This window comes from Petaurus breviceps, unplaced genomic scaffold (assembly GCF_028583685.1).
Source record: "Petaurus breviceps papuanus isolate PSGF00001 unplaced genomic scaffold, PetGlider_PUasm1.0 90752, whole genome shotgun sequence".
NCBI lineage: Eukaryota > Metazoa > Chordata > Mammalia > Diprotodontia > Petauridae > Petaurus > Petaurus breviceps.
This window is the reverse complement of record NW_027187336.1, coordinates 11048802-11063002: the sequence shown is the minus strand read 5'-3', so window position 1 is coordinate 11063002 and position 14201 is coordinate 11048802. Positions and strand designations below refer to the sequence as shown.

General features: G+C 36.3%; 1 protein-coding gene across 1 annotated transcript in view; it reads right to left on the bottom strand.

The window, feature by feature from the left end:
• The window catches only part of RAB3GAP1 (RAB3 GTPase activating protein catalytic subunit 1), a 99771-nt gene that overhangs the window by 64394 nt on the left and 21176 nt on the right, over positions 1 to 14201 (bottom strand). Inside the window, exons 4-5 of the mRNA XM_069067821.1 lie at positions 6521 to 6653; positions 732 to 810 (exon numbers count right to left, since the gene is read on the bottom strand). Coding sequence (XP_068923922.1) covers positions 732 to 810; positions 6521 to 6653 — 212 coding nt within the window. The remainder of the gene's footprint in view (positions 1 to 731; positions 811 to 6520; positions 6654 to 14201) is intronic.

Genomic DNA, 14201 nt, shown 5'->3' with positions numbered 1-14201 from the left:
TGTTTTGCAGATGCTGTTTTTTATAACTGAAATTCTATCCCTCTTCACTTCTGTCTCCTAGCTTCCCTGACTTACTTCAAGATTCTGCTCAAATCTCATCTTCTGCAGAAGACTTTTTCTGGACCAACCCATCCTTCATTGCTAGTACCTTGCCGTTTGATGTACCTTCCATTTAAAATGTATATACTTTATATTTACATAAATATATATCCTGCTATTTCTATCTTCATAATACCCATTATTAGCATTTAGTCTCTCCCATTAGAAAGTAAACTCCTGGAGAGATGAAGGGTATTTTTGCTTTTTCTTGTATTCTCAGAGCTTGGTATAGTTCCTTGAACATAGAAATCACTAAATAAATGCTTTGTGACTGACTAACTAATTTTTCATGGTTAATCATACTCAAAAAGCTTTTTTCACATTTAGTTCCAAAAAAAGAGTTATCAAATATTCTGTTAGCTATCTCTGAAATATAATTATAATTATGTACCAGTGTGAATGATACACCTTAAAAAAACCAAAAAGTTGGGGCAGCTAGGTGGTGCAGTGAATAGAGCACTGGCCCTTGAGTCAGGGGGACCTAAATCCTACCTCAAACACTTAACACAAAAAACTAGCCATGTGACCTTGGGCAAGTCACTTAACCCCAATAACCCTACCTCCCCCCCCAAAAAAAAGGCAAAAAAAAACAACAACCCCCAAACCAAAAAGTCAATAAAATGTACACATACCATCTTACCAGGCAGTGAGCTCTAGGAGGAAAGTCATTGTTCATGCATAGCAAATCTTGCATAGATTGTGGAATAGCATCTATGAAAACATGTAATTTTTAAAAAGTCAGTATCTTTTCATTATAAGGGAGAAACCTATTAAACATTTAGAGAAAATGCATTATTTATCTAGTTTTATCATCTGTTTAAAATTACATCATTTTAAAATATTTTGAGAGAACCTGAACTCCTCAAGGGCAAGGGCCTTCATTTTCCCCTTGTATCCCTGGGGTCTGGCACATAGTAGGTACTTAACTGCTGAACTGACTGACAAAATTATATTACCCAAAAAAGAGGCACACTATCCCTAAGCCTATATACTCTAGTTCACTGGTTCTCAAACTTTTTGATCTCAGGGCTCCTCACACTCTTAAAAATTAATGAGATCGGAGCGGAGCCGAGATGGTGGAGTAGAAGCATGACCCTCCCCGTAGCTCCGGCTTCCACCGTCCCCAATCCATTTAAAAAGGGGACTCTAAACAAACTTTGGAGCTGCAGAACCCACAAAATGACACAGAGAAGCTAACCTCCCGCTGAGAACAGCCCGGCAGGCCGGCAGGAATCCGCCAGCGCAAAGCTCTGGGAGCCGAGCCCAGCACCACGCCGAGGCTTTAGCCCCAGGGCGGGCCTGACCAGCCACCAGCCAGAGGGACTCCAGATCAGCAGCAGCTGTGGCCGTTTCCAGATTTATCAACACATAGATGTGAAGGACAAGGTGAGAGGCCAGTGCATTCTGGACTTTGGGACCCAGTAAGTGGGAGTGCATGGCTTTTACCCCCGGGGTGAGAAACCGCTGAGACGCTGGCACAGCCTGCCAGCCATGTGGCGGCTTCAGCTCCTGGCCTGCAGAGTGTAGGGGGACCAAGCACCAGTCTGAGGGGTAATCGCTCTTGCTTTAACCTGCTTGGATCTGGATTGCAGTCTAGGGTGGAGGTCCTGGGGTGTGTGTCCAGCTTGCCAGAGCGTGTGGAGACCTCAGAGAGGGCAGCCATCTAATACCTCTGGCAGCTGAGAAAACCCCAGCGTTTGGGACGAAAACTCCCCTGTCTGGTGGCAGAGTCCTCCTGTGGCAAAAAGCCCAAAAGTCAAATCATTGAGTGGCAAAATGAGCAGGCAAAGGAAACAAAGCAGACAGAAGATTCCAACATTACACTCCTATTTTGGGGATAAGAAGGGGTAAGGCATGGAACAGGAGGAAATCAGTGAAGTCAGAACTCCTGCACCAAAAGCTTCAAAGGAAAATACAAGCTGGTTACAGGCCATAGAGGACCTTAAGAAGCAGATAAGAGAAGTGGAGGAAAAATTGGGAAGAGAAATGAGAACAATGCAAGAAAATTATGAAATGAGAGTCAACAGCCTGACTGAAGAAGATAATACCTTAAAAAACAGACTGACTCAAATGGCAAAGGAGGCTCAGAAAGGTAATGAGGAGAAGAATGCCTTAAAAAGTCGAATTTGCCAGATGGAAAAAGAATCTCAAAAGCTCACTGAGGAGAATCATTGCTTCAGAATTAGATTGGAGCAAATGGAAGCTAATGACTTTATGAGAAATCAAGATGCTGTTAAACAGATCCAAACAAATGAAAGAATAGAAGGCAATGTGAAATATCTCATGGGAAAAACCACTGACCTGGAAAATAGATCCAGGAGAGATAATTTAAAAATCATTGGACTGCCTGAGAGCCATGACCAAAGTAAGAGCCTGGAAAGCATCCTCCAGGAAGTTCTCAAAGAAAACTGCCCTGATGTTTTAGAACCAGAGGGCAAAATAGAGGTTGAAAGAATCCACCGATCACCTCCTGAAAAAGATCCCCAAAAGAAAACTCCTAGGAATATTATAGCCAGGTTCCAGAATTCCCAGATTAAGGAGAGAATATTACAAGCAGCCAGGAAGAAACAATTTGAATATTGTGGAAACACAATCAGGATAACCCATGATCTGGCAGCTTCTACACTGAGGGATCGAAGGGCCTGGAATGTGATATTCCGGAGGTCAAGGGAGCTGGGATTAAAACCAAGAGTCACCTACCCAGCAAAACTGAGTATCCTGTTTCAGGGAAAAATATGGTCATTCAGTGGAATACAGGACTTTCAAGCATTCTTGCTGAAAAAACCATAGTTGAATAGAAAATTTGACATTCGGATACAAGAAGCAAGAGAAGCATGAGAAGGTAAACAGGGAAAAGAAATCATAAGGAACTTATCAAAGTTGAACTATTTTTTTTTAAAGCAATCGGGGTTGAGTGGCTTGCTCGGGGTTGCACGGCCAGTTGTTGTTTCTGGGTGTGGTGCTGAGTGTCTGGGCCCGGATTTGATCCGGGTCGTCCCGGCACTGGGGCCGGTGCTCTTGCTTGCTGAGCCACCTGGCCAAAGTTGAACTATTAACATTCCTACATGGAAAAACAATAATTGTAACTTATGAAACTTTTCTCAGTAGTTGAAGGGATTAGAAATATATATATTATATATATATATATGTCTTTATATGAGGGTATGCGGGCATATGAATACATATGTGAATGTGTGTATATATGTTTACAGGTATACATAGAGGGCACGGGACCAATTTAACAGGAAGGGATGATACTTAAAAGGTGAAATTAAGAGGTGAGAGGAATATAATGAGAGGAGATGGGGAGAGACAGAGTGGGGCAAATATCTCATACAGAAGAGGCAAGGGAAAATGGTTACAATGGAGGGGAAGAATAGGAATGCAAAAGGGAATGGGTCAACCTTATTCCTTTTGAATCTGGCTTGAGGAGGAAGGGAAATACACACTAAATAGGGGATCTCACCCTCCAGGAGAATAGGGGGGGAAAGGGATGTGAGGAGGGATGATGGAAGGGAGGGCAGGCTGGGGGGGAGGGAAGTTGGAAGCACACACTTTTGAAAAGGGACAGGATCAAAGTAGAGAATAGAACAAGTGGGATGTGGGATAGGAGGGAGGGAAATATAGTCAGTCTTTTATAATACATCTACTATGTTATTGTTTTGCATTAGCCGCACATGTACAACCTATACTGAACTGCTTGTCTCCCCAGTGGGGGTGGGTGGCAGTGGGGGAAGGGAATGAATCTGGAATTGAAAGTTTTAAAATCAAATATTCAAATATATGTATATATATGTGTCTGTGTATATATATATATATATATATATATATATACTATTATTAATACCATTTTACATGTTATTAAGAAAAAAAAAGATATACAGGCACTGAGGCATAGAGATCCACTGGAAAAGTTGAAACGGGTATGGGAGAAAATATGGGAGAGAGCAGATCAGAGGTGGGGATATCCTGTGGGACTGCTGTTTTGGGGGGATGGGTAGGGGAAAAACGGGGAGAAAATTTGTAACTCAAAATCTGGTGGAAACGAACGATGTAAATCAGAAGTTAATAAAGCATTTAAAAAAAAAAGGAAAAAAAATTAATGAGATCCCCAAAGAGTTTCTGTTTACTTGGGTTATATATATCAATATTTATCATATTAGAAAATAAAAATGTTTATTAAGAATTTATTCAGTCATTTAAAAATAGCAATAATAAACCCATGTGTAAACCTAAATAACACTGAAAAATGAAACTATATGAAAATAGTTTGAAACTATATGAAAAAAAGAAAAATAACTATTTTCCAAAATACAAGTAATTTTAAAAGTAGCATTGTTTTACGTATTTTTTGCAAATCTATTTAACGTCTGATTTAGTAGAAGACTTCTGGATTCTTATATATGCTTTTGCATTCAATCTGTTACAATGTTATTTTGGATGAGGAAAATCTAGCCTCGTATAAATATGTAGTTGGAAAAGGGAGGAGCATTTTAATCAGCAAATGATGCCTTTATATTATTACAAAAATAGGTTTGACCCCTAAGACTCCTTCAAAGGACCTCAGAGCCCCACAGGGGTCCATGGACCACCCTTCAGAACTGTTGGTCTAGTCTACTGCTACTGCCTCTGTGTCTAAACTACTGAAAGCAATGGTTCACTGCTATTTCTCCTAGAATGCTTTATTGAACATTGTTCCTCTGCAAATTAAAAATTTTGCTTCAAAATTCACTACCAGGATGAAGTTTTCCCAAATTATTTTTTTCTGACTCTGGCCATTTAAATACTAATAAATAATTTTCTATCTTTCCACTTCTATCCAGTTACTCCTTTTACTAAATGTTTAGTTAGGTTTTGCTCTGCATGTTCAAACGTGACACTATTGGTCATTACCACCATATACATGTTACTAAAAAAAAAAAAATAAAAGACCAATGTACCATCAGTAGTCTTTTCCTTGTAATAAAAAGCAAATGACAAACCAATTACCTTTTATTAGTAACTATCCCATCTATTTTGTAAATCTGCATTCAGAATATACTGCAGAACATTTAAAATCTGGCATTCTGCAAATAAGCAGCTACTCTTCTGAACTGAAGAGATTTGGTTTCTCAAGCTGTTCTGATAAAAGAATTTAGAAGATACTGACCCACAACAGTTTATTTGAATCTGAGAGCTATTGATCTGCATACAATTCCCAGCATGAATTGCTTCTAGAACTGATAACTTCCAGGGAAATTATGGAGCCTATGAAGCATGTCTCTAAATACTATTTTACAAAAACATACTATAGACTTTTCTCTGCCCTTTTCTTCTATACTGTAAACTTCCTTCCCTGCTGGTCTCAAACACGACTGCTATCAAATAATCTTGCACTCTTAATACTCTGGTCTGAAAATACTTTCTTAAAGTGGCATCATATGCCTGACACACTTCCCTATAATGTCTTCTATCAATAAAAAGAGCCCTGAAAATTGTACCTCCTTCCATAAAGTATTTCTGCATTGATTACAAGAAAGCAAATAGCTTCACTTACCTTCAATCTGGACAAAGAAATCCCACTAATGTTCTTTGATTTCCAACTAATTACCTACATTCCTTTGCCTATAGCTCTCAACTGCACTTATCTCTCAAATATAATTTATTTTTCAATCATGCCTTTTAACAAAATTTTGTTCATCGGATTTTGATGTGCATTAAAAACATGCTATATCAGAATATATCTGCAGCATACATCAGTACATATACTTTCATTCACATTCACGTGTGCACACGCACACACACACACATACATATACACACAAAATCCACTGATATCCATCCTAGGTCATAAATCTGAGGAGCCAGTATTTGTATAATTCTTCCTATATTGTACCTTCAACATTTAACAAACATTTTTGATGATGATGAAACAAGGAATATGTTAAAATATGGGGAAATGGGGAAAGAGGTAAGAGGAAGGTGATAGGTCACAAGGTTATATAATTCATTTTAACACAAAAATAGAATGAAATGCCCAAACCTATAATTAGTTTTCCCCATTTTGTTTTGACTCAAAATCGTTTGAATTTTATTATATCCTTTCTGCTTTTTTTTCATCAAGTAGATATTGATAGCTATGAGATACTCATATGTTTAATAATCTCCTTATTCAAATTAAAAACAAACATAACTGCCTAGTTGTCTGGGATTTGGGAGGACTATCCTCAATAGAAAACTTCTAACTGAAAAATTAATGATACAATTTTATTATGTAAAGCACAGATTTTACTTATGGCATAGCTATTAAAAACTTCTAAGAAATGCTTTCACTAAAAATACTTGAAGTTTATAATGAAATAAGTTATTAAGCTTTTTTCTATAATTAAGAACCAACTTTTAAATGGGAAGAGTTAAAAATTATGTAGTAAAACTTATATACCTTCCAATACTTCTTCTTTTCCTTCTTTATCACTGGATTCTTGCACAAGAAAATGATGAGTGATAGAAAACTTGAAGTCAGCAAAGGAAATTTCATCTGATTTTTCCTCCCATGTGCCACTAGTAAATATACCCTGCATTTAAAAATAAAATTATTTAACCTTTTGAATACTTTTATTGTTTCCATTCTGTACATATTGGTCATCAGATTTTTTTCTCCCTCTCCTACCTAAAACTATAAAGCATCAAACTACAAGCAATGACTCGATTTGAAGAGGAGTAGGGAGGGAAAAAAGAAAATTCAAATTTACAAGAATGATAAAGAGTGACTTTGTTGTCAAAAAAAAAAAAAAACCCAAGCTATTCTAAAAATTTTTTTCAGCTTCATTAATTTTATTTTTAGTTTTTAAAACTGTTGTTGAAATAACTTGCTTTCACATTAGATTCATTTCTAAATATAATCCTCCCCTCCTGAATTCAGTGAGCCACTCTTATAATAAAAAAATTTGTTTTAATATAAAAAAACAGTTAAGTAAAATCAATCTATATAAAAACACAGTCTGGCAATACATGCAGTATTCCATATTAACAGTTCTCTAACTCTGCTAAGAAGGAAGGTGTATTTTTCAGGCATTCTCCAGGTTCAAGCTTCTTGGACCATTAGAATTACAATGTCAGTTTCAGTTTAATTTTGTTATTGTTTTTATTTACATTCACACAGTTGTACTAAGATATTTGATTTATACTAGCTTTCAAACATATGTAAGTTATTAAAAGTTTGTAAGTAAAATATTTCATATCAAGAAAAGTCCTTATCTGGGGCGGCCAGGTAGCACAGCCAGTAAGAGCACCGGCCCCTGTGTCGGGATGACCTGGGGGATTGAATCCGGGCTCAGACACTTAGCACCCACCCAGAAATACCTGGCCTTGTAACCTTGAGCAAGTTACTTAACCCCAATTGCTTAGGGGCGGCTAGGTGGCTCAGCGAGTAAGAGCACTGGCCCCAGGGGGGCTCAGAGAGTTAGCACCACGCCCAGAAATAACTGGCCGTGTAACCTTGAGCAAGTTACTTAACCCCAATTGCTTTAAAAAAAAAAGTCCTTATCACTGTACAATGCAGATTAAAAGATTATACACAAATAGCAGAACCTCTATCAGAATAATTACATATATAATCTACCTTATTTATTTGTTTTTGCCTTATCAGTTAAATATTGCTTTCAGTTCATTCTACATTCCAAAATGGACCACTAGCTTTTTACATATCTAATTCTGTATTGCTGACCTCCCTGCTTTAATATAATAAGCCTTACACCATTCCTAGAATCCATTCCCTCTCATTTCACCTAATAAAATCCTCTTCCTTTCAGGTTGAGTTAAAAGTAAAACCTTCTATGAAGCCTTCCTTGATTTTCCAAATTGAAAATGATCTCTACCTCCTCAAATTTTCCTATTAACACTTTAGTGAGTCTTTCCTTTTCCCTAATCATACTCTATTTTTTGTGTATATATCCGATCATCTTTTTTGTCTACATAATGTCTCCCTACCCCACTCTCAACTCTCTGTTTGATTATAAGCTTCTATTCTGTAAGGCAGACATACTTCCATCTTTCATCGTTGTATTCCTAGAGCCTAGCTGGATGCATTACACATATTAAGCTTAGTAAACATTTGTTAAATTGAAGAATCAGACACAAAGAAATAATACTAAAACTAGTTTTACTTATATATATATTACATACCATTATCTAAAGTTAAATAGGAAAATAAATATTCACTGCCACAGAAAGTTCTTAATACAGTTCTCCAAATCCTTATTCCCAGATGACATTGCATTACTTTCATTGAACCCCACAAAAGTACAAATGACCCTTCTGTAAAATTTCACAGCAATAAAAAAGATGCATTTTACTAGAACTACAACCTAAGGAAATTATTTTTAAGCAAAAGAAAGACTTACTGGTATAAAACATTCATAGCAGTTTTATTTACAATAGCAAAAATCTGGAATGACTTCTTTCTACTCACAAAACCAACTTAATTCAGGCTTTCATCACCTCTCAACTATATTACAGCAACAGCCTCCTGATTGAGGAGTCAGGTCTCCCTGACTCAAGTCCCTCACCATTCCAAGTCCCTCTTACACACTGCTGCCAAAGTGATTTTCCTTATGTACATACATCACCTTGTCATGCCTCTGCTCAAAACACTCTAGAAGCTCCCTACTGCATCTAGGATAAAATTTTGGTGGCTTCACAAGCTGTATTCAACCTGTCTTTCCAGCCTTATTATGTTACTCCCCTTCCATGCTCCTCTTTTTAACCAAACTGGCATTCTCTTTATTCCTTCCTTGACACTCCATCTACCATCTTCCTATCTTTACCCTTGCCAAGTCATGTAACTGAAATGTATTACCTCCGCAGACCTTTCTCTCAAAGAATCCTCTTTCTTCAAGGCATAAGTGAAGCATTTCTACTATAGGAGCCCTTTTATGACTTTTCCCCTCAAATACGTGTACCCTTCCTTCCAAACTGCCCTTTATTTTAACTCCTTTATATTTATTCTGTACATATTCACATATGTACTAGTTGTCTTCATTAGAAAGTATCTTGAAAGTGGGGATTCTTTCAGTCTATTCCTTGTCACATAGTAGGTGACTAAGAAATACTTCCTTATTGATATGATATGATGGAATATTACGGAAGAATAAGAAATTAAAAATATGAATACAAATATGAAGAGATATATGAAATGACATGGAGTGAAGAAACAAATCTGACAAGAATATATATACCGAGGGGCGACCAGGTAGCACAGCCAGTAAGAGCACAGGCCTAGTGTCGGGATGACCTGGTATTGAATCTGGGCTCAGACACTTAGCACCCACCCAGAAATACCTGGCCGTGTAACCTTGAGCAAGTTACTTAACCCCAATTGCTTAAAAAAAATAAAAACAATATATATACTGACTAAAAGTAAGTTAATAATAACAGCAACAAAATCTGCAAAACAGGAAAATAAAGATCAAGAAAAAATGAAAACATTTTCATGATTTTTTTTACCAATTGCAAATAATTTTTAATTTATGCTCTTGTAATAATTTTAAAATTATATGATTCTTAAGCTAAAGTAAATTAATTCAGAAAGAATTTTTAAGATAGGTCTAATCACTCACAATAAAAACAAGATGGACAAAAATTGTATATTGCCCATATTATGGTATTCAAATGTTTGAACAACCTACTGAATTAGTCTACCAATTCTGCAGACAGATAATAAAATATATAAGAATGAAGGATGAAGAGTTTGAGCTCAATTGCATTTGGGAAATTATAAAGGGTTTTCAATGACTCCAAGCTGCTAGCTGCTACAAAAGTTTTATTCCTGATGAAGCTACAAGGCTGAAAATCATGTAACATTATGGTCTCTGGAGAATTAAGATTGCAAGTAACACAAATGGCAAATGAAAGACATACTGTAGATGTGAACAGGAAATGTATTAACAAGAACAAAGATAAACTATTTCTCAGAGTATTTTTCTCCCTCAATTTTTATGCCCTGCACACAGAGATACACAGAAATATAAAATTCACTCCAAACCAGATAGATACAACATACAGGATACATACAAAATAAGTACCAAATGATTTGCAGGGAGAGAGACACTAATAGTACAGAGAGTTAGGAAGGCCTCTTCAAAGAGGGAACATTTCATGAGCTTCAAAGAAACTGAGACTTCTACAAGGGAATGTCAAGGCTGGAGCAAGAGTACAAAAGGATTCAAATGCCAGAGGCCTTCATATTTTATCTTAGAGACAATAAAAACCCAGAAACCTTTTGAGTAAGGGAGTAGTATGGACAGACCTGTACTTAAGGAATATTAATTTGAGAACCCTTAAGGAGTTTCTCTCTTTGAGGACAACCCTGATATCCCAGGCTCACCGTGCTATCTTCCTGCAAATTATTTCCAGAGCCCTTTGAGTTTTTTGGTTGTTCTCTTTATTTGTTTTGCCATTTTTACTGGCTACCCCGAATTATACTTCTCTAGATTTTTCATGTGGTATTCTATGCCCTACCACTGCCCATGTTCCTTGAGGGCAAGGACTATTTCATAGCACCACTCCTTGCACACGGATATCTGTCAAAAATTTGAGTTAAAGCAAATGTTTCCATGGATCCCTTGAGTGAATAAGCACAGAGTACCAATATGGGAGAAAGTTTTCAAGGATAGCCTTGAAGAAATATAATTCAACTTAAGCCCAATAAACTATGAACAACAAAGAAATAAAGCAATGTTTTCCTGCCTATATCACTCACTGATTATGGATGATTTTTAACTGAAAAGGTCTCCCAGCTAAAGAACAAAGTGAAAGGACTTTAGGAGTGCCACTCTATGCTTAAGTATTAGAGAGGAAAGAGTGTTTTGTGACAGAATAGAAGAAATACAAAAAGAAACTCAAGGCAGAGAAGAATAAATACATATGTAATATATACACACATGTATATGTTTATGTGTGCATATGTAAATAATGCTTCTTAATTAGATGAATGTAATAGAAAAAAAGAAGAAGAAACTCTGTATCCCTGAAGGTACATAATAGATGTGAAGCTGTTTTGGGAAATCCTTAAACTGATTTTTGTTGTTTGAAGAAGGGAAGTTTTAGGATGGAAACAATAAAATTCACCCTGAGATGTAAATAAACCTCCTTAAGTTCTTTCAGCTCCTGTGATTTTAATAACATCTATATGCAGATGACTCCCAGATTAGTGTGTGTATGTGTAAATAAAATCTCTGATTTTTCTAATCTTTATCTAGTCCTGCATCACCAACTGGTCATTGAACTAGATGTTTCATAGGCATCTCATACTTAACATTTCCAAAATGGAACTCATCATCTTCCCCCTTCTTCTGAACTTCCCTATTTCTGCTTTCTGAAAGTTCTACTATCCTTTCAGTCACTCAGGTTTACCACCTCAGTAGCAGCTTTGATTCCTCACTCTCACTTCTCCCAAAAATCCAATCAGTTGCCAAGTCTTGTTATTTCTAACACCCCACCCCCCACCCACTCCAACATCTCTACTCTTCTTCCTACTCAGAAAGTCACCTCCTTAGGTCAGGCCCTTCTTACCTCTTCTGTAGAACATTGTTCAGTAATTCAGTTGTGTCCAACTCTTCATGACACTGTGTCATAAGAGGTGTTCTTGGGAAAGATACCAGAGTGATTTGCCATTTCCTTCCCCAATGGATTATGGCAAACAAAGATTAAGTGACTTGCCCAGGGTTACACAGCTGGGGAATGTCTGATGCTGGATTGAAACTCAAGTCTTCCTGACCCCAGGCTAAGCACTCTTACCTAACTGCCTCCGTGGAACACTGCAAGACTCCTAAATGCTCTCCCTGCTTTATTTCATTTCCAACCCATCCTCCACACAGCTGCCAAAGTGTTTTCCTAATTTGTAGTTCTAGCCATGTCACACCATTATTCGACAAATGTCAGTTGTTCCTTATTACCTCTAAAATAAAATAAAGTCACCTGTTTGGCATTTAACATAACCTAGCTCTAATTTATTAGCTTTTCATGCTTATGATGATTTGTCTTTATACACTCTTCAGTTGTCAAACTGGCCTTCTTGCTATTCCGTAATTACATACAACACTCCATTCCCAGCATGTGCCTTTGCAGATAATGTTATCAGAATACCAGGAATGTGATCCTTCCCATCTCTGATTCATAGTATCTTGAGTTTCCTTCAAATCTTAGCTCTTGTGCCACTTCTTACATGCTTTTTCTGATTCAACTACCATGGCCTTGCCCCCCAAATTATCTTGTATTTACATATTTACTTTGTATACACACACACACACAATATACTTGTTTCTCTCCCCAAAAATGTAAGCTCCTTAAGGATATGAACTCCTTTCTTCTTTCCTTTCTTTGTATTTCTTTTTTGTATCACTCAGGACTCAGCACAGTTCCTGGAACATAGTAAGCACTTAAGTCCACATTTGATCCTACAGGCAATAGTAACTAAATGTTACTGAGCAGGATAATGCTAAGTCAAAATGTGTTTTAGGACTATCACTTAGGTAGTAGTGTGAAGTTCTGCCCCTTGAAGTCAATCAAAATAAGTCTCTTTCACATGATAGATCTTTAAATAAAGATAGCTATGATGTCTAAACCTATTATTCTATAATTAATTATGACATTCTTAGTCCTTTAATTATGTTAGCTTTTCTGGCTATGAAATCATGGTTGCCTCATATTAAGCGTCTAGTTCTTCTTAGAAAAGCCTCAGATTTTTTTTTTAATTTAAAAAGTTGTTTTTTTAAGACTTTATTTACACTTATCCTATTAAACTTCATCTTATTGAATGTGGCTCAGTTGATCTAGACTGGTATCTATCCCATTCAGTTTTGAATCATCTGCAAACGTGGTAAGTATGATGCACTTTTAATAAAATAATTGATAAAAATGTTTAATAGCACAAGGCAAAGCATGAGACTTAAGGCATTCCATGAGAGACTTCTTGCATCCTGACATCAAACCATTAATGACTACTCCTTGGGACTGGTATTTCAACAGGTTCCAGATCCACCTAACTGAACTATCATCCTGCCTAGATCTCTGTTCTATTCTGTCTATAAGTAAAGCATGACTTTTTCAAATGCTTTGTTGAAATCCTGGTAAATTATACCTACAATATTCCCTTGATCTACCAATCTAGTAACTGTCAAAAAAAGGGAAGTAAGATGAGTCTGGCATAATCTGTTCTTAAAGAAGTCATGCTGGTTTATTGTAATCACTATTTGCTTTTCCACATATTCACAAATATCTCTTTAATAAGAATGGTACAAGATTCACAGCTTCATTTGCAATCCTTTTTTTCCCCCGGCTTTGTATATGTAAATGTTTATTTTATTTGGTATTTGTTAATACAGAATAAAAAAGAAAAGAAAAAAAGTGTTAAAAAGGAAACCAGTTTTGTAACTAAAAAACATTTTCAAAGATTTAAAAATGGCAGGAGGCCCTTTGTGCCAATTTAATAAAAGAAGTGTGCTATCTTCTAGTATATACTAAAAACATGGCAGGGTTTATGAGACCACCTCATACATATAGTCATATATTTAAGTTGCTAACTCATACTTATTGTACCTCCTGCAAGTTTAAAGCTGCACTAAGAATTTTAGGACACCCTGTATTTTTTTTTTTAGCTTATGGAATAAAACAAGCATTTCCATAACATAGTACGATAAAAAAGATGACTGTACATGAAACTGCAAATCTACTCCGTACAACTTGCCATTCCATTCAAATATACAACAAATTTATCATGCAAATTTCCTCCCCCATCCCATGTCTACCATCAGATACAGATAGATATATATGTAAAATTAATTTCTATACATACCTCTATTTATCATGTTTCTCTAGAGGTAGATAGCATCTTTTTTCATATGTCCTTTATTTTTAGAATGTATTCTAAAATCTTATAATTCTTAGATTAGAATGAAAAAGGATTTCACTCAGCCTAACATGCTCATTTTATAACTACTTAAAATCCTCATTTCACTGAATGCAGAGTATATGAAAGGTAGTATGTCAGTGGAAAAAGCACTTACTTGTAATTGAGAAGACTTGGTTTTGAAGCCCAGCTCTGAACACACACTGTAACCATTAGA